The sequence below is a fragment of the Ylistrum balloti genome, unplaced genomic scaffold (genome assembly GCF_031769215.1).
Source record: "Ylistrum balloti isolate Yb309-2 unplaced genomic scaffold, AGI_CSIRO_Ybal_v1 Utg370454, whole genome shotgun sequence".
NCBI classification, from domain to species: Eukaryota; Metazoa; Mollusca; class Bivalvia; order Pectinida; family Pectinidae; genus Ylistrum; species Ylistrum balloti.
This window is the reverse complement of record NW_026782301.1, coordinates 177306-198538: the sequence shown is the minus strand read 5'-3', so window position 1 is coordinate 198538 and position 21233 is coordinate 177306. Positions and strand designations below refer to the sequence as shown.

Below are 21233 nucleotides of genomic sequence, written 5' to 3'. Positions count from 1 at the left end.
AATGCCGGTTACGTTCCAGGACAATATCCTCACATTCATCAACACCGGTAAAGTAAAGTACAATAGGAGGTAGAATGAAGTACTAATCACAATCATCAGTGTCTGCCTGCGTGTTTTCTGTGTAACCATGGAATCGGTTATTAGATAGCCACTTACGACAGTGGATGCCTTTTGGCCAAAATCCTGTTACCTTTGTCTTCGGAACATCAGCGGAGATTACGTTGATGCAGGCAGAGACAGAATATTTCCGCTTGCTTTTAAGCAAACGAACAAACGTGACCTTGACGTCTCAAGATTCCAGAAATGATCTGATGTCGTCAGCAGAGCATCTTTCCGACGACATTCCACTGAGAAAGAGACGAGTAGTTTTATTCCGTGTCACAGCGGCGAATCCACTTGAGGTTGCAGAGTGAGCTGGGTCTGCAGACTGCCTGTCAACATCGGTAGGTAGAGGACGGCTGGCAACCTGAACTCGTTTTAACGACGGTTGTGGTCCCACCACCTCTGAGTGGGAGTGCTTGGAAAATGCAGAATGCTGGGAGAGTTGAACAGGGCGTTCTGGAGGACGTGGGGACAACTCACGCTTAGGGATATCCCTAGGAGGATCACTTGAACGCGGTATCCGATGAGAGTTATCGTAGTGAACAGGGAATGAATCGGGGATGTTCTTGGAAGACTTCTGAACAGAATTTGCAACAAAATCTTCCATAGAGGTCAGCTGCGTACTGAGTTCCTGTGCAAAAGCTCGGACCGCATTATCTGTAGATTGCTTTGCTTTCTGAGAAACCTCTTTGACATCAATTTTAACTTGCCGGATTCGAGGTTTCAGAGAGGAAATGCTATCAATGGCTGAAGAAGTGCGTGATTTAGCTTCGCCGAGATCGTGCTCTAGCACGGACATTTTCCCGTTAATCGTTCTAATGTCATTGTGAAGGGAAGTGGCACTGCCAAAGCGGTCATCATTTAGACGAGAGATTCCAAGACTGTTGTCTTCAATCGACTTGGAAATACTAGAAATCTCAGAGGTGACTGAATTTCGAGACTTTTCTAGAGCTGATACCTTTGACGCAACAACCAGAAGACTTTCAGGGAGTTCTACGTTAGACTTAGAAGATTTCGTAAACTTCCCTACATCAAGGACTTTAGTAATTGAGTCACAAGCCTGGCAAAGTTGGGCCTTGATGCTGGAAATGTCTTGGGCTAAGCCCTTTTGAGTCTCAATCACAGAGTCAATTCGATTTTTTAGAAGATTCTCTTGATTCATGAAGCAATGCTCGAAGGCTGGCCATTTCAACCTTTAAGAACTCGATATCAGAGTGCTTCGCTAAGGGACAGTCTTCCAAGTTATTTAAAGTTACATTCATACCAGATGTGTCCAGATTAGGGGTGCGCCCGCAACATTGAGACGATGAAAAAATATCGGACAACTCTGACACCGACTCGCCATCTAGAAATTGTTGTAATGCATGACAATCTTTAGCATACTTCTCTTGGGCTGAGCTCTTTGTAGTAGTTTTGCGTGTTACAAGACGTGACACAGGACAACCGTCAATGTCCTTCGCGCGATCATAGAGAATGGCACGATACCATGAAATTTTGCTTTCCGTGTTCCCGGCAATTTCAATGAGTTTCGAAACATATTCTGTTTTCGGAAGGCTGAACAGGGCACTTCAAACGACGATTCTGAAGAAATAGTATCTTTAGATGGCTCAGTTACTGCAGCCATGATAATTACAACACATTTCACAACACATTCAATAGTAAACGTAGGTCAATGGCTAATAGTGGGGAGTATGAATTATCCACCGTGCGCCTTTACAGGTTACAACTTTGTGTGTGGTCAGCAGAGCGTGACGAATTTTTGGCGATGACCGTACTGTACATACAGGTAGAGTTCGTGTGTGTGTGTGTGCAACATGAAGCGATGAATGTTCAGTGGTTCTAAAGTCACATTTTCAAAACCAATCTTACAAAAGTCAGAATACCAGACAGTTTCACATCCCACTGGAGGGTCATAAACTCACCAGAAGTCAAAAGTCTTACTGCTAACAACAGATTCTGGAGAAAAACTCCTCGGAATTATCAAGATGAAATGAAAACACCGCCATACCAGGGGAGATCACTCTTCTTTTCTGTATTATTACTATTACTGTATCTCACTGGGTATACATATTGATTACTATTACTGTGTATCAGTGGGTATAGATAACTATTACTGTATATCAGTGGGTATAGATAACTATTACTGTATATCAGTGGGTATAGATATAGATAGCTATTACTGTATATCAGTGGGTATATCTATTGATAACTATTACTGTATCTCACTGGGTATACATATTGATAACTGTTACTGTATATCAGTGGGTATAGATATTGATAACTATTAATGTATATCTGTGGGTATAGATATTGATAACTATTACTGTATATCAGTGGGTATAGATAGCTATTACTGTTTCTACCATTCTACTTTAATTTATTCCACTCTCAGCCCATTGTGTAAATATGGCGGGTGTTGGATAAATATAAGTGATATTCCACTAGTGGTATATGGCCTTCCGGATACATGATTGGTAAACTTTGACCCGAACTACTTTTTTCACTCGCGTGATTTGTTCCACGTGCGATTTGTTTATCGTCTGCTGTCAACATGGCTGAACTGGACAGGCTTGAGGTGAATGTAGGTGATAGAGTAAGGCTGTGTGATGGGGAAAAAGGTGTAATCCGGGCAATTTCAAAAGCAGATACTAATTTTGGGTTTGATCGTTTCCAAATAGAGCTTAATTCGGGAAAGACGGTTACAGAAGCCAAGTATCGTTTTGACGTGATACCGGCTTGTCCGGACCGCGACATGACTTTGGCTCATACATTGTCTGAAACCGTTACTATTTGCCAAAATATCGATACTCAGAACGGTTTGTCTGATGATTCTCTTGACGATTTTGATAGAGATGGATTTATTGCGTCGGAGGTAAACAAGAACACGAAGAAAAAAACTGACGGTGACGTCAAGAAAGTCCATGAATACCTTAAAAACGTCCTTAGAGAAGTGCGGCCAATTGAAATTATACCCCCTGCACATTTAAACAAATTGCTGTGTATATTTTTCATGAATGTGCGGAATCTAAATGGCCAGGAATATGAACCAGCTTCTATCAGAAGTATAGCCTGTAGTTTAGATCGATACCTGAAGTCGAAAGATTACGGGAAACAAATTTCAATAAGCCCTGTGTTTTCTAATGTTATGGATGTTATCCGGTCTAAACAAAAAAAACTGAAACGTGAGGGCAAAGGAAATTGTGAAAACAGGGCTGATGCTATATCTGATGACGAGATTGACAAATTATACGAATCTGGACAGCTAGGCTGTAGTAATGCCGAAAGTTTGCTGAGAACAATTTAGTTGAATAATACGGTATATTTTGGAATGCGCGGCGTTACCGAACACCGAGACATGCAATGGGGTGATGTGAAATTATGTAAAGATTCTGAAAGTAATGAATATCTTGAGTTCCGAGAGCGGGTTCCAACCCCAAAAATGTTAGGGAAGTTCCTCCGCGTGCCTGGGCTACCCCCGACAACCCATCACGATGCCCCGTCGCCACTTATAAAACCTGCCAAGTACATCGCCCGCTTACGTACCGTAACCCTGAAGCCCCCTACTATATCGCAACTAATACAAACTGTGACAAATCAAGCAAGTGGTATAAGTCTCAACCAGTTGGCGTTAACAAACTAGGGACTTTTATGAAGACTATGGCAGAGAATGCAGGTAAATGAGATTGAAATGTAAACAAAACCCAGTGTATGTTTACAAACCCTATACTCCGCCCCTTTTACGTCAGCTTACGTCATTGATACCTTTAAGTACAATGTATTTGTAATGTTGCACTTGCTTACACCTAGGCCTAACATTGTAGCCTTTTCATAATTTTAGTCGGTTGAAGTCAAAAATAATCTTTTGAGCATAATTCCAGCCCAAAGTAATAAATTTCTTTAATTAGGTCGGAATGGTGCATATATTGGCCTTGATTAAATTGCTTGTTATTTATTCAGTTCATATTCAGAGTTTAGATTTATGCCTGTTTTTTTTATATGACCAGGTCTGATGAACAAGTCTGGGAGTAACAATAATGGAAAAAGACTGACAAACCATAGTGCCAGGAAGTACCTTGTACAAAAACTCATTGACAAAGGATTACCCCCAAATCAGATTATGCAGGTACAAAGTATTTTCACATTGAAATATCTTAACTTGATGATGATCATTAGGGCCTATAATCGTTACGAGTAAATGAACGCTTACCTTGTTTAAAGAAATTAAATCCCAAACAGTTTAACACTAATATAAATTTATAAAAATCTCCTGCTTTCATAATACAGGGCAATGCATCATTGTCGGGCTTAGAGTAGACAATAACTAGATCTCTACTTCCATTGCTCCTATAAAACGTTGCCTAATTATGTAATTCTCTGCATCCTCCAGATTTCCGGGCACAAGAATATCCAGAGTATCAACAGTTACTCAACTTTAAACACAAAGCAGCACCGGACGATTTCAAGAGCGATATCGTCATGCTTGGATGATGTTGGTGACAGGCATTTCGCTAGAGCTAATAGCACATCTAGTGCAAGCGAAGTCATTGTCAGACCTCCAAATCCCGAATCAACTGTGTCTGCAAATACCACCGGTGCCCTTACTTCAGTATTTGCAGGTCCTATTTGTAGTGTAGTAGTGTCATTATATGTAATTCCGGATATAATAGATCCGATTCCAGCTCTTAGTCAATCCCAAGATCCATTTTGACTCCTCGACCATTACCCTGTACTTACATGTAGAGTATTGAGATGGTCCGAATAAACGAAAAGCAGTCCATGCTTGTTAACGCCATTTGTACGAGTTGTGTCGTCTGTCTGTAGGCTAATTAAGAACCTAGGCTGAGATGTTACACTGGCGACGAGGATTTTCAAATTGACAGTTGGACGAGCAGCTCAGTGTTGGTATACACCATGGCAAAGGTAGGACGAATAGGGGAATATGTCGAAGGGAAAGAGGATTTCCAATGTTATACCGAGAGGCTTGAACAGTACTTCGCCGCGAATAAAGTTGCTAACGACAAGCGGGTAGCCGTATTTTTAGCTGTAGTTGGTGCGCACACATATAGCTTGTTACGGGACCTGATTACCCCTGATATTCCAAGTACCAAGACAAAAGTTGAACTGAAACAGACGTTGAAGTTACATTTTAGGCCAAAGCCCCTAGTAATCGCAGAGAGATTTAAATTTCACTCACGGAAACAAAATGACACAGAAACTATTTCTGATTACTTGGCAAGTCTGAAAAGGTTGTCAGTTGACTGTGATTTTGGTGATTTTCTGAATCAAGCCCTACGTGACAGATTTGTATGTGGGTTGAAAAATGATGTAATCCAGAAAAAACTGTTAGCTGAAACTGACTTGGATTTTAATAAAGCAGTTCAAATCGCCCAGGCCATGGAAATGGCCTACAAGAACACAAGTGAAATACATGTCATGGCTAAACCGGAAGTGCCGATACACCATGTTAAGCGCGGCGGAAGAAACAGTTTTAAAGGAGGGATGCAGGGACAGAGAAGTGAAAAGTTTGAGAAAACTACCCCCAGTAAACAGAAATCAGGTAACTGTCATGACAGGAAGCAGTGTTTTAGATGTGGAGGCAAGCACTCCCCTGATGACTGTAAATTCAAAAATGAGAAATGTTATGAGTGTCAGCGAGTCGGACACATTGGAAGAAAGTGTAAATATAAGAAGAAAAATGTTCGATATCAAGGCGTAGACACTGATGATGATGAAGATTTTGGATTGTTTGGTCTATATGAACATACGCATCATACTCAGAGTACCAAGACAATGGGTGAAGAGTACCGGGTCACTGTAAGAGTGGACGGATATCCGATTAATTTCGAGTTGGATACTGGTGCCGCGGCTACGATTGTGTCGGAGAGTGTATATGAGGAGCACCTTAAGCGCTTACCATTACAGAAACCTTCCATTAAGCTGAGAGACTATGGAGGAGGTAAAGTGCCAATAGTCGGAGAGATACAGGTACCAGTGGTCTATAGTGAACAGAGTCGTATCTTACCATTACGAATAGCTTCGGGTAAGAAACCAGCTCTTCTTGGACGTGATTGGCTTCAGTATTTGAAGTTGGATTGGGCGAAAATTTTCTCAGTCAAGCCGATAACAAATAGTGCTATAAACATAAAAGAGCTCCTGCATAAACATGACAAATTATTTGAAAAGGGGTTAGGTACTATCAAGAACTTTCAGGCACGGATTCGCGTGAAACCGGAAGCCCAGTCTTATCTTTTTAAGGCTCGCCCAGTTCCATTTGCTCTTAAGGAACCGTTGGAGAAGGAACTTACTAGACTACAGAATGAGGGCATCATATCTCGAGTGGACCAAAGTGATTGGGCAACACCAATAGTGGTAGTACCCAAGTCGGACAAGTCTATTCGCCTATGTTGTGATTTTAAGGTAACTATTAATCAGTGCCTTGAGGAACAGCAATATCCTCTACCCAATGTGGAGGATATGTTTGCTCAGCTCGCGGGAGAACAGACGTTTACCAAACTTGATTTGTCGCAGGCTTATCAACAGCTCGCTCTTGACAAGATGTCTGAACGATACTTAACAATCAATACACACCTAGGATTGTTTCAATTTCATCGCTTACCGTTCGGGGTATCATCCGCACCAGCCATCTTTCAGTCCGTGATGGACCAAATCTTAGCTTGTACACTATGATCCAGGCAAGCCTGTACGATTGGCTTGCGACGCGTCAGCATACGGCTTAGGAGCGGTTATCTCCCATGTGTCGGAGGAGGGTGAGGAACGACCCATTGCATTTGCTTCGCGGACGCTGTCGTAAAGTGAAAGGAACTATGCCCAAATAGAGAAGGAGGCATTGAGTTTGATATTTGGTGTGAAGAAGTTTCATAAATATTTGTATGGTCGACGTTTCACATTAGTGACCGATCACAAGCCACTGACTCGGATACTAGGACCAAAGACCGGAGTACCTGCGTTGGCGGCGGCAAGAATGCAACGCTGGGCCTTAATACTATCGGCCTATCAGTATGATATTGCATATCGTAAAGGTGAAGAACATGCTAACGCTGATGCGTTTTCCCGTCTACCGATAGAGTCTGACAGTAGGTCTGAGGAGGCCAATATTTACCATTCCACACAACTTGACGAACTACCCTTGAGATCTGAGGACATCAAAGAAGAAACGAGGAAGGACCCAGTTCTTTCCAAAGTCCTGAGTCATACATTAAATGGGTGGCCTAATTACGTGGCTGAAGCTAATCTCCAACCATACTTCCAGCACCGAGAACACCTATCAACCGAACAAGGATGTCTATTATGGGGTTTGCGCGTGATCATACCTCCTGCTTTACGCGAACGACTTCTGAATGACCTTCATGAACAGCATGTTGGATTGTGTGCTATGAAAGCACTAGCCAGAAGCTATCTTTGGTGGCCTAATCTCGATAAGGAAATTGAGACTTTGGTCAATGCCTGTAGTGTGTGTCAAAGTTCACGTAACACACCCCCTGTAGCACCACTTTTTTCGTGGAGCTGGCCAAAACGAGTGTGGCAAAGGTTACACATTGACTTCGCGGAGAAGGACAAACAGCATTTCTTGGTTGTTATAGATAGCCATTCGAAGTGGTTGGAAGTGTTTCACATGACGTCCACAACCTCAAATAGGACAATTGAGGTCTTGCGGTGGTTATTCGCGTCATATGATCTCCCCGAGGAGATTGTATCAGATAATGGGCCCCAATTCATTTCTAGTGAATTTGAACAGTTCATGGTTAAGAACGGAGTGAAACATACTCTTGTACTTCCGTACCATCCCGCATCGAATGGTGCAGCGGAGCGGTCTGTGCAAATCCTTAAGCGGGCACTCCTGAAACAGGTTTTAAACGGTGATGAACAGTATTCCATGCAGCATCGCCTTAGTAACTTTTTGTTGAAGTACCGGTCAACACCTCACTCAGTAACAGGTGTGTCTCCTGCGGAATTGTTTTTGAAGAGACAACTCCGAAACAAATTTTCGCTCTTACAACCTAATTTGGAGGGGAGAGTTAGTTGTAAACAAATTATGCAAAAGAAACATCACGACAAAGGGCGAGTGCAAGTCAGATCATTTGTGGCGAACCAAACAGTTCGTGTTAGGAATTTTCGCGGAGGACTGGAGAAATGGGTTCCAGGGAAGATTGTGAAGCAGTTGGGTCCCTTGACTTACTTAGTGCGCGTCGGACCAAATATCCGGTATGCACATGTCGATCATATCGTGTCGTCGGGAGAGGAAATACTCAATGATGGACCAACAAAGATGGAGACGGAAAAGGTTGTCGACACTAGTTTACATACAACTCAACCGATTATGACAAGTGATATTTCGACATCAGTACCCGAGATACAACAGGCACCGCAGAAATCGTCATTGATTTTATCAGACACATCTCCAGCACCTGTTGTGTCCAAACCTCTTCAGGTGTCTCCAGCAACCATGTTGTCACCTACAAATAAGACAGACATTACAAGGAACACACCGTACACTCCTGATGCCTCGGTTTCCATTCCATTGAGACGCAATCCTCCAAGGTATCGCTCGCCTTGATTTGTGAATAGTTCTTTATTGACTTGGTTAAAATGTTCAGTAACATTTAAAAAGTGTTTTTTTCAGTTAACGTGTTTCAAGTAATTCTATACCAAAGACTGGTTAAAGAGAATTGGAAGTTTCAAAGATCTTATTTTGATTGTGTACATGAACAAGACAATTTAAAGGGAAGGAGTGTAGTGTAGTAGTATCATTATATGTAATTCCGGATATAATAGATCCGATTCCAGCTCTTAGTCAATCCCAAGATCCATTTTGACTCCTCGACCATTACCCTGTACTTACATGTAGAGTATTGAGATGGTCCGAATAAACGAAAAGCAGTCCATGCTTGTTAACGCCATTTGTACGAGTTGTGTCGTCTGTCTGTAGGCTAATTAAGAACCTAGGCTGAGATGTTACACTATTGACGGTGGTTCATTCACAATAAACATTACCAATACAAACGTCTATAAACGTCCCAGACCAAAGGTGCTGTACTCTGATTCCGACAGTGATGGAGTTTGAAGTTTCCGGCGGGAACCAGATGACACTGCTATATGTGTCTGTATCAAAGCGCGCCTAATATAGTCCGCGATTTTTCTACGGTTATATAGACAGTTAAAGTTTATAAGACAACTAATCGGCATTGTGTTATTATGTGTAAACTTTAAAATTGTGAAAATAATAAAGAAATAAATTATTTATCATATATATTTTTGAATATTAATTGGAGCCTTTTCACTCCGAGTGATATCTCTACGCCACATTTGCATATGTCAGCAAATTGTTTACTTATGTATATATGTGTTGGTCTTCGCCTACCGCCTGTGGTCTCGAAATAAGAATGGTAGAAACGGATTACACAACGCGGGGTTGTTGAATACGGCGTTTATTTCACTCTCGTTAGTTAAAGCGAGTGTCTTTTGTAACCTTAAAAAAATAACTAACTCGAGTGAAATAAACGCCGTATCCAACAACCACACGTTGTGTAATCTCTATATATCAGTGGGTATAGATATAGATAACCATTACTGTATATCAGTGGGTATAGATATTGATAACTATTACTGTATATCAGTGGGTATAGATATTGATAAGTATTACTGTATATCAGTGTATATCAGTGGGTGTATATATTGATAACTATTACTGTGTATCAGTGGGTATAGATAACTATTACTGTATATCAGTGGGTATAGATAACTATTACTGTATATCAGTGGGTATAGATATTGATAACTATTACTGTATATCAGTGGGTAGTGGGTATAGATAACTATTACTGTATATCAGTGGGTATAGATTGCTATTACTGTATATCAGTGGGTATAGATTACTATTACTGTATATCAGTGGGTATAGATTACTATTACTGTATATCAGTGGGTATAGATATTGATAACTATTACTGTATATCAGTGGGTAGTGGGTATAGATAACTATTACTGTATATCAGTGGGTATAGATTGCTATTACTGTATATCAGTGGGTATAGATTACTATTACTGTATATCAGTGGGTATAGATTACTATTACTGTATATCAGTGGGTATAGATATAGATAACTATTACTATATATCAGTGGGTATAGATTACTATTACTGTATATCAGTGGGTATAGATTACTATTACTGTATATCAGTGGGTATAGATATTGATATATATTACTGTATATCGGTGGGTATATATATAGATAACTATTACTGTTTATCAGTGGGTATAGATAACTATTACTGTATATCAGTGGGTATAGATAACTATTACTGTATATCAGTGGGTATAGATTACTATTACTGTATATCAGTGGGTATAGATAACTATTACTGTATATCAGTGGGTATAGATTACTATTACTGTATATCAGTGGGTATAGATTACTATTACTGTATATCAGTGGGTATAGATATAGATAACTATTACTGTATATCAGTGGGTATAGATATTGATAACTATTACTGTATATCAGTGGGTATAGATATTGATAACTATTACTGTATATCAGTGGGTATAGATATTGATAACTATTACTGTATATCAGTGGGTATAGATATTGATAACTATTACTGTTTATCAGTGGGTATAGATAACTATTACTGTATATCAGTGGGTATGGATATTGATAACTATTACTGTATATCAGTGGGTATAGATAACTATTACTGTATATCAGTGGGTATAGATATTGATAACTATTACTGTATATCAGTGGGTATAGATATTGATAACTATTTCTGTACATCACTGGGTATAGATATTGATAACAGTTTCTGAATAATAGATATTCATCATGATATCATTGAACCAAATATTATATCAAATACGGCATTGCTAACAACAGTTTTTCAAGTTTGTGTTCAGATCGGCTAGAAATGCCAAGGTACCCCGCCAACCCCTATATTTCTGACTGGGTACTCATCAAAAATCGCTACGCTCGCTGTAAATACATATCTATTACGAAAGAAATTTATTATATACTTTGTTTTATATGAAAGGAAAAGGAAATTATATTTCTTCTTAGCATTAATGACTAAATGATACATTTTTCCTCGTCATTTTCGCACGTTAAAGTGAAGTTTCGCTCCGTAGAAGGGGACGGAACTCTTGTACACTTATCATTGGCGACTTGAGAAGTTAGGAACAGACCTACAGTTGAGAGATGTTATTCAAAATCAACCAAATAAACTAACCAAGGATGCTCTGATCGGTTGTGACACTGCACAATACTTTGTTTTGCGGAATGTAACGTCCAGCCGCGGAACGACCGTTTCGCACTGTACACATAAGTTGTAGTCGCTAAACCATTATAAAATGTTGCCTCCGTTCTTGCTAAAGGTGTTTTGTAATCTCGCTGAAATTTTGTAAATAACATCCATACAATGTTGACTATCGAGTAAACACGTCCATCTCAATCTGTCAAAGTGAAGAGCTAAACGTTATTGACTTAATGAAGGGCAGACCTCGTCCCCAGGGCAACACATCCGTCTTCAAAAATGAATTAAAGGAAGCGAGATTTAGAGTCAAACAATAACACGTATCTACAAACCTTACAGCTGAACATGTGACAGTTTATCAACACGACGCTGTCATTCGTAAATTTTTTATTACCACCTAAGCAAATTTGTCGACGTTACATAAGCTTGTACCAGGTGTATCAATCTTACGTAACCATGTACCAGGTGTGTCAATTTTACATATGTATGTACCAGGTATATCAATCTTACTTATGTATGTACCAGGTATATCAATCTTACTTATGAATGTACCAGGTGTATCAATCTTACTTATGTATGTACCAGGTGTGTCAATCTTACTATGTATGTAAAAGGTGTATCAATCTTAATTATGTATGTACCAGGTGTATCAATCTTACTTATGTATGTACCAGGTGTATCAATCTTACTTATGTATGTACCAGGTTTATCAATCTTATTTATGTATGTACCAGGTGTATCAATCTTACTATGTATGTACCAGGTGTGTCAATCTTACTTATGTATGTACCAGGTGTGTCAATCTTACTTATGTATGTACCAGGTGTGTCAATCTTACCTATGTATGTACAGGTGTGTCAATCTTACTATGTATGTACCAGGTGTATCAATCTTACTTATGTATGTACCAGGTATGTCAATCTTACTTATGTATGTACCAGGTGTATCAATCTTACCTATGTATGTACCAGGTGTGTCAATCTTACCTATGTATGTACCAGGTGTGTCAATCTTACCTATGTATGTACCAGGTGTGTCAATCTTACCTAAGCATATTCCAGGTGTGAAAACCTTACATGAGTATACAGTGGGTACACGAACGAAAGAAGCATCTATATATTTACCTACATGTATATAAACCCGATACAACACAATGCTTAAGATTAATAATTACTTGAACTTCCTACCATCCGTATGACTGAGTCTTCATGTGGCGTGCTTTAAACAAAGAGCCTACCAGGTATTCTCGAGTTATAGTAGCCAATGTGTTGTGGTGTAAATGGGCGTGTCCGGTTCGTATGGACGTGACTGTTTTCAGAAAAACGCTAATGCAATCCAAACACTAGGTAATGCTCAGCTATGTAAGCTTGTCTCTGTTTCCAGATTATTAAGATCATAAATAAAAATTTGCTTTGTAAACCTAGTCTCTTTTGGAAGATAAGCTGGCGCAAGAACTTAGCTACTACCAGCCAGTCTCCTCACTGGGGTTGGGTGTCCCTTTCCGTTAACAACATCATTGCCAGAGAATGCGCCCCCCCCCCCCCACCCCGATAAGGGATAATGACCCGGATGTAGCCTCGATAAGAAAATGTAATATCATATGAAGGTCCGGGGAGCTATCACAATGATGTCCTCCTCCTCCAAGCCTGATCTGTGTACGGGATGGGGTACAAACCGGACATCACTGTGGGCAATGTCGGCAGGTTTTTACTTCACTGGTTTCTATAAATTCCTTTTTTGAACGATGTCGGCGATTTAGAAATATTTTCCATAGACCAACATAGAGCTTTGAAATATATCAGGATTGTGTGTGTGTGTGTTTTGTTTTGTTTTAAATTACTTCTCGTGACAAAAAATACCCCATTGGAACCCTCGGCCTAGTAGAAAATCGAGCAACCTGATATATTTCAACCTCACTATTCAAATGAAATTCGACTTGAAAAGGAATGAAACTGTTGTGTTATGTGTATAAACGAAGACCATGGGTGATATCTATTATGTTAAGATTATGGTGAATGAATACGGAAGTCAGTAGGTTATACCGACAACTCGAACAAGTCTCAGTTTCTTCAAATCTACGTGAAAATGTCGTGTATTCCGGGAAGAAAATAAAAGTACATAAATGTATACTATAAATGTCTTTATATTTCATGTAAGTACAGGTAAAACAATACTTACCTATGATAGATCGATGTCCTAATTAACCGTGGAAAGTACGTATTACATATATCAAAAGGTACATATGTACCGTACCATACACGCTCTTAAATGGTTATGCCACACTATAATTTTGGGGGTTCGTTGGACATGAATAGGTCGTCTCTTAACAGCTGTATACGGTCGGAATCCGGTATCTGTGAGATGGCAGCAAAACCTAGGTTTGGAAGGCCGTGAAAAGCTTCTGTATCAAAATTCTTTCTTCAATTTTGCCGCCAGAACATATCTTTTTTGACTGATAGCAAGACCTATCTGATTTTCTTTAAAACTTGAATTAGACCTTTATCATCGCTGACGAGTCCTAGAAAGACAAAACGGCCGAACGATGTATCCTAAGTAAGTTTAGTTCGTCGTTTGGTGCTCTACTGTATAAATCAACTCTGCATTCTGTGTCATTTGTAAACATCAATTTGATGTCTAAATAGGTGATCCCAATACATGTCAACATGTCCTCACTAATAAGACAGCGGAGTATGACGTAACATTTACCGGTAGATAGACCTACATGTCCTCACTAATAAGACAGCGGAGTATGACGTAACATTTACCGGTAGATAGACCTACATGTCCTAACTAATAAGACAGCGGAGTATGACGTAACATTAACCGGTAGATAGACCTACATGTCATCACCAATAAGACAGCGGAGTATGACGCAACATTTACCGGTAGATAGACCTACATGTCATCACCAATAAGACAGCGGATAGACCTACATGTCATCACCAATAAGACAGCGGAGTATGACGCAACATTTACCGGAAGATAGACCTACATGTCATCACCAATAAGACAGCGGAGTATGACGCAACATTTACCGGTAGATAGACCTACATGTCCTCACCAATAAGACAGCGGAGTATGACGTAACCTTAACCGGTAGATAGACCTACATGTCCTCACTAATAAGACAGCGGAGTATGCCGCAACATTTACCGTTAGATAGACCTACGTGTCCTCACTAATAAGACAGCGGAGTATGACGCAACATTTACCGGTAGATAGACCTACATGTCATCACCAATAAGACAGCGGGGTATGACGCAACATTTACCGGTAGATAGACCTACATGTCATCACCAATAAGACAGCGGAGTATGACGCAACATTTACCGGTAGATAGACCTACATGTCATCACCAATAAGACAGCGGGGTATGATTTACCGGTAGATAGTACATGTCATCACCAATAAGACAGCGGAGTATGACGCAACATTTACCGGTAGATAGACCTACATGTCCTCACCAATAAGACAGCGGAGTATGACGTAACATTTACCGGTAGATAGACCTACATGTCATCACCAATAAGACAGCGGAGTATGACGCAACATTTACCGATAGATAGACCTACATGTCCTCACTAATAAGACAGCGGAGTATGACGCAACATTTACCGGTAGATAGACCTACATGTCCTCACTAATAAGACAGCGGAGTATGACGCAACATTTACCGGTAGATAGACCTACATGTCCTCACCAATAAGACAGCGGAGTATGACGTAACATTTACCGGTAGATAGACCTACATGTCATCACCAATAAGACAGCGGAGTATGACGCAACATTTACCGGTAGACCTAGTCATCCTACATGTCATCACCAATAAGATAGCGGAGTATGACGAAACATTTACCGGTAGATAGACCTACATGTCCTCACCAATAAGACAGCGGAGTATGACGAAACATTAACCGGTAGATAGACCTACAAACATTTACCGTCCTCACATCAATAAGACAGCGGATAGACCTATAAGACAGCGGAGTATGACAACATTTACCGGTAGATAGACCTACATGTCATCACCAATAAGACAGCGGAGTATGACGTAACATTTACCGGTAGATAGACCTACATGTCCTCACCAATAAGACAGCGGAGTATGACGTAACATTTACCGGTAGATAGACCTACATGTCCTCACTAATAAGACAGCGGAGTATGACCAACATTTACCGGTAGATAGTATTTACCGATAGACCTACACACTAATAAGACATTTATGACGCAACATTTACCGTTAGATAGACCTACGTGTCATCACTAATAAGACAGCGGAGTATGACGAAACATTTACCGGTAGATAGACCTACATGTCATCACCAATAAGACAGCGGAGTATGACGAAACATTTACCGGTAGATAGACCTACATGTCATCACCAATAAGACAGCGGAGTATGACGAAACATTTACCGGTAGATAGACCTACATGTCCTCACCAATAAGACAGCGGAGTATGACGAAACATTTACCGGTAGATAGACCTACATGTCCTCACCAATAAGACAGCGGAGTATGACGTAACATTTACCGGTAGATAGACCTACATGTCATCACCAATAAGACAGCGGAGTATGACGTAACATTAACCGGTAGATAGACCGACATGTCATCACCAATAAGACAGCGGAGTATGACGTAACATTTACCGGTAGATAGACCTACATGTCCTCACCAATAAGACAGCGGAGTATGACGCAACATTACCGGTAGATAGACCTACATGTTATCTAGGACTTTTATATCGTTCGCGAGTCTATTTTTTTTTAATAAAGACGCACCGATATACAGTGAAACTTCGATGTTTCGAAGTTCAATGGACAAGCATAAAACTTTGATACTCGAGACTTCGAATAATTTGTTGTGGGGTATTTTTTGTATTGATTCGTAAATAATTCACTTATTATAAAATATCACCACACGTGATGAAATCGTGTACAGGAATGAAAAATATAACGCAAAGTCCTCATACCAACGTATAATACATCACTTGTCCCTACTCTCCACACGTATCCTCAAATACATGGGAATCTTTCGTGTTACTTTTCAGAGACGTGTATATGTCTTGAGGAAGACGCTGAATATTGAACCCCAACACGGTCACCACGTTGTCTTTATTTAACTGTATGGTGATCAACAATCATATATCAAAACATCTGTCTGAGGTGTTGATGTTAATTACGTCCGTGACGTCCCGACCCCCCGGGCACACATTCTACAACACCTCGTCACCCAGCACGATGATGGTATGTGGATGTCACTCTCGCCTGATGATAATTACATACATTATGACTACGTATCCGCGAGGGACGTGTGTAGTCTGAAGACAGAACTGACACAAAATGTCTGTGTTTAGATCGACCTTTTTATGTCATATGGCAAGTTTGTGGAGGTTCCTCTAGACAATGACGTATTGATAGATATTATTATACATCCCTGCTCTAGATCGTTGTCAGTTGCGTGGTAACTTCACTCGTATACTGGTCTATGTTCACCTGTAATCGGGTTTCTCCCTTCTCCGCTGTGTAAATGACCCCTGTATTTTATGTGTTGTAGGTTGAGGTGTCAACCCTTCTTAATTCTCCTGTGCTCCGGACACAGGTATAAATATTTGTAGGCATTCATTTCTTTATGATTCCATCATACCCAGTTGTCGCGATACGTCTCTGGATTCAGGTTTCTTATCAGTGGATATTACAAAGATGTGACCTGTAGCCATCCTAATCCCCTCCCCTTTTACTGTGTGTAGACATCAATATGTAACCATCCTTATCCCCCTCCCCTTTACTGTGTGTAGACATCAATATGTAACCATCCCTACCCCTCCCCTTTACTGTGTGTAGACATCAATATGTAACCATCCCTATCCCTCCCCTTTACTGTGTGTAGACATCAATATGTAACCACCCATATCCCACCCCTTTAGTGTGTGTAGACATTAGTATATAACCATCCCTACCCCTCCCCTTTACTGTGTGTAGACATCAATATGTAACCATCCCTATCCCCCTTCCATTTACTGTGTGTAGACATCAATATGTAACCATCCCTCCCCTTTACTGTGTGTAGACATCAATATATAACCATTCCTCCCCTTTACTGTGTGTAGACATCAATATGTAACCATCCCTACCCCTCCCCTTTACTGTGTGTAGACATCAATATGTAACCATCCCTATCCCTCCCCTTTACTGTGTGTAGACATCAATATGTAACCACCCATATCCCACCCCTTTAGTGTGTGTAGACATTAGTATATAACCATCCCTACCCCTCCCCTTTACTGTGTGTAGACATCAATATGTAACCATCCCTATCCCCCTTCCATTTACTGTGTGTAGACATCAATATGTAACCATCCCTCCCCTTTACTGTGTGTAGACATTAGTATATAACCATCCCTACCCCTCCCCTTTACTGTGTGTAGACATCAATATGTAACCATCCCTATCCCCCTTCCATTTACTGTGTGTAGACATCAATATGTAACCATCCCTCCCCTTTACTGTGTGTAGACATCAATATATAACCATTCCTCCCCTTTACTGTGTGTAGACATCAATATGTAACCATCCCTATACCTCCCCTTTACTGTGTGTACACATCAGTATGTAACCATCCCTATCCCTCCCCTTTACTGTGTGTAGACATCAGTATGTAACCATCCCTATCCCCTCCCCTTTACTGTGTGTAGACATCAATATGTAGCCATCCCTATCCCTCCCCTTTACTGTGTGTAGACATCAATATGTAACCATCCATATCCCCCTCCCCTTTACTGTGTGTAGACATCAGTATGTAACCATCCCTATACCTCCCCTTTACTGTGTGTAGACATCAATATGTAATCATCCCTATCCCCCTCCCCTTTACTGTGTGTAGACATCAATATGTAACCATCCATATCCCACCCCTTTAGTGTGTGTAGACATTAGTATATAACCATCCCTACCCCTCCCCTTTACTGTGTGTAGACATCAATGTGTAACCATCCCTATCCCCCTTCCATTTACTGTGTGTAGACATCAATATGTAACCATCCCTCCCCTTTACTGTGTGTAGACATCAATATGTAACCATCCCTCCCCTTTACTGTGTGTAGACATCAATATGTAACCATCCCTATACCTCCCCTTTACTGTGTGTAGACATCAATATGTAACCATCCATATCCCCCTCACCTTTACTGTGTGTAGACATCAATATGTAACCATCCCTATCCCTCCCCTTTACTGTGTGTAGACATCAATATGTAATCATCCCTATACCTCCCCTTTACTGTGTGTAGACATCAATATGTAACCATCCATATCCCCCTCCCCTTTACTGTGTGTAGACATCAATATGTAACCATCCATATCCCCCTCCCCTTTACTGTGTGTAGACATCAATATGTAACCATCCTTATCCCCCTCCTCTTTTACTGTGTGTAGACATCAATATGTAACCATCCATATCCCCCTCCCCTTTACTGTGTGTAGACATCAATATGTAGCCATCCCTATCCCTCCCCTTTACTGTGTGTAGACATCAATATGTAACCATCCATATCCCCCTCCTCTTTACTGTGTGTAGACATCAGTATGTAACCATCCCTATACCTCCCCTTTACTGTGTGTAGACATCAATATGTAATCATCCCTATCCCCCTCCCCTTTACTGTGTGTAGACATCAATATGTAACCATTCCTATCCCACCCCTTTAGTGTGTGTAGACATTAGTATATAACCATCCCTACCCCTCCCCTTTACTGTGTGTAGACATCAATATGTAACCATCCCTATCCCCCTTCCATTTACTGTGTGTAGACATCAATATGTAACCATCCCTCCCCTTTACTGTGTGTAGACATCAATATGTAACCATCCCTATACCTCCCCTTTACTGTATGTAGACATCAATATGTAACCATCCATATCCCCCTCTTCTTTACTGTGTGTAGACATCAGTATGTAACCATTCCTATCCCTCCCCTTTACTGTGTGTAGACATCAATATGTAACCATCCCTATACCTCCCCTTTACTGTGTGTAGACATCAATATGTAACCATCCATATCCCCCTCCCGTTTACTGTGTGTAGACATCAATATGTAACCATCCCTATACCTCCCCTTTACTGTGTGTAGACATCAATATGTAACCATCCCTATACCTCCCCTTTACTGTGTGTAGACATCAATATGTAACCATCCATATCCCCCTTCCATTTACTGTGTGTAGACATCAATATGTAACCATCCCTATCCCTTCCCTTTACTGTGTGTAGACATCAATATGTAACCATCCTTATCCCCCTCCTCTTTTACTGTGTGTAGACATCAATATGTAACCATCCCTATACCTCCCCTTTACTGTGTGTAGACATCAATATGTAACCATCCCTATACCTCCCCTTTACTGTGTGTACACATCAATATGTAACCATCCATATCCCCCTTCCATTTACTGTGTGTAGACATCAATATGTAACCATCCCTCCCCTTTACTGTGTGTAGACATCAATATGTAACCATCCATATGCCCCTCCCCTTTACTGTGTGTAGACATCAATATGTAACCATCCCTATACCTCCCCTTTACTGTGTGTAGACATCAATATGTAACCATCCATATCCCCCTCCCCTTTACTGTGTGTAGATATCAATATATAACCATCCATATCCCCCTCCCGTTTTCTGTGTGTAGACATCAATATGTAAGCATCCCTATACCTCCCCTTTACTGTGTGTAGACATCAATATGTAACCATCCCTATACCTCCCCTTTACTGTGTGTAGACATCAATAAGTAACCATCCCTATCCCTCCCCTTTACTGTGTGTAGACATCAGTATGTAACCATCCCTATCCCCTCCCCTTTACTGTGTGTAGACATCAGTATGTAACCATCCCTATCCCTCCCCTTTACTGTGTGTAGACATCAATATGTAACCATCCATATCCCCCTCCCCTTTACTGTGTGTAGACATCAATATGTAACCATCCCTATCCCTTCCCTTTACTGTGTGTAGACATCAATATGTAACCATCCTTATCCCCGTCCTCTTTTACTTTGTGTAGACATCAATATGTAACCATCCCTATACCTCCCCTTTACTGTGTGTAGACATCAATATGTAACCATCCATATCCCCCTTCCATTTACTGTGTGTAGACATCAATATGTAACCATCCCTCCCCTTTACTGTGTGTAGACATCAATATGTAACCATCCCTCCCCTTTACTGTGTGTAGACATCAGTATGTAACCATCCCTATCCCGCTCCCCTTTACTGTGTGTAGACATCAATATGTAACCATCCCTCCCCTTTACTGTGTGTAGATATCAATATGTAACCATCCCTCCCCTTTACTGTGTGTAGACATCAGTATATAACCATCCCTACCCCTCCCCTTTACTCTGACCAATCTGATACTACCCCTTAACTCTTTGTGCGTTTGCCACCCTAGTCCATCCGTTCACTGACCACCATGTGTGTGGACAGCACCACCCCTTTACTTACCATCCCTCGAGCTCCCAGTGACTGACCGCGTTCACGTATGACGTACCAGGAGAGATGACAGATATGTGATGTCAGTCCATGATCGAATATACCCTATTAATTTATTGACTTTATCATCGACTCTCAATGATAACATTGCGATAAGGCCCCTAGATGGTTGTGACAGTTGTGTATAAGTTCGATTCTTGTGTATGGTCAATACAAACAGGGGCGTAAGATACTACCACAAACCACTTTCAATCGTTTGATTGTTGTGCTCAATAAAAGTGTTTTATAAAGGCAAGTTTGGTTTGAAATTAAAACCACAATTAGGAGCAAAAAATCGTACACTGTTGAAATATATAAATAATATC

General features: G+C 40.6%; 2 protein-coding genes across 2 annotated transcripts; both read left to right on the top strand.

Moving 5' to 3' along the window:
- The first annotated feature begins 5013 nt into the window (after nucleotides 1-5013).
- LOC132555134 (uncharacterized protein K02A2.6-like) lies at nucleotides 5014-6789 on the top strand. The gene has a single exon (XM_060219484.1). It carries the CDS (start codon nucleotides 5014-5016, stop codon nucleotides 6787-6789), a length of 1776 nt encoding a protein of 591 aa, XP_060075467.1.
- Nucleotides 6790-7084: 295 nt separating this feature from the next.
- On the top strand, nucleotides 7085-8677 carry LOC132555133 (uncharacterized protein K02A2.6-like). The gene has a single exon (XM_060219482.1). It carries the CDS (start codon nucleotides 7085-7087, stop codon nucleotides 8675-8677), a length of 1593 nt encoding a protein of 530 aa, XP_060075465.1.
- The last annotated feature ends 12556 nt before the right edge of the window (nucleotides 8678-21233 follow it).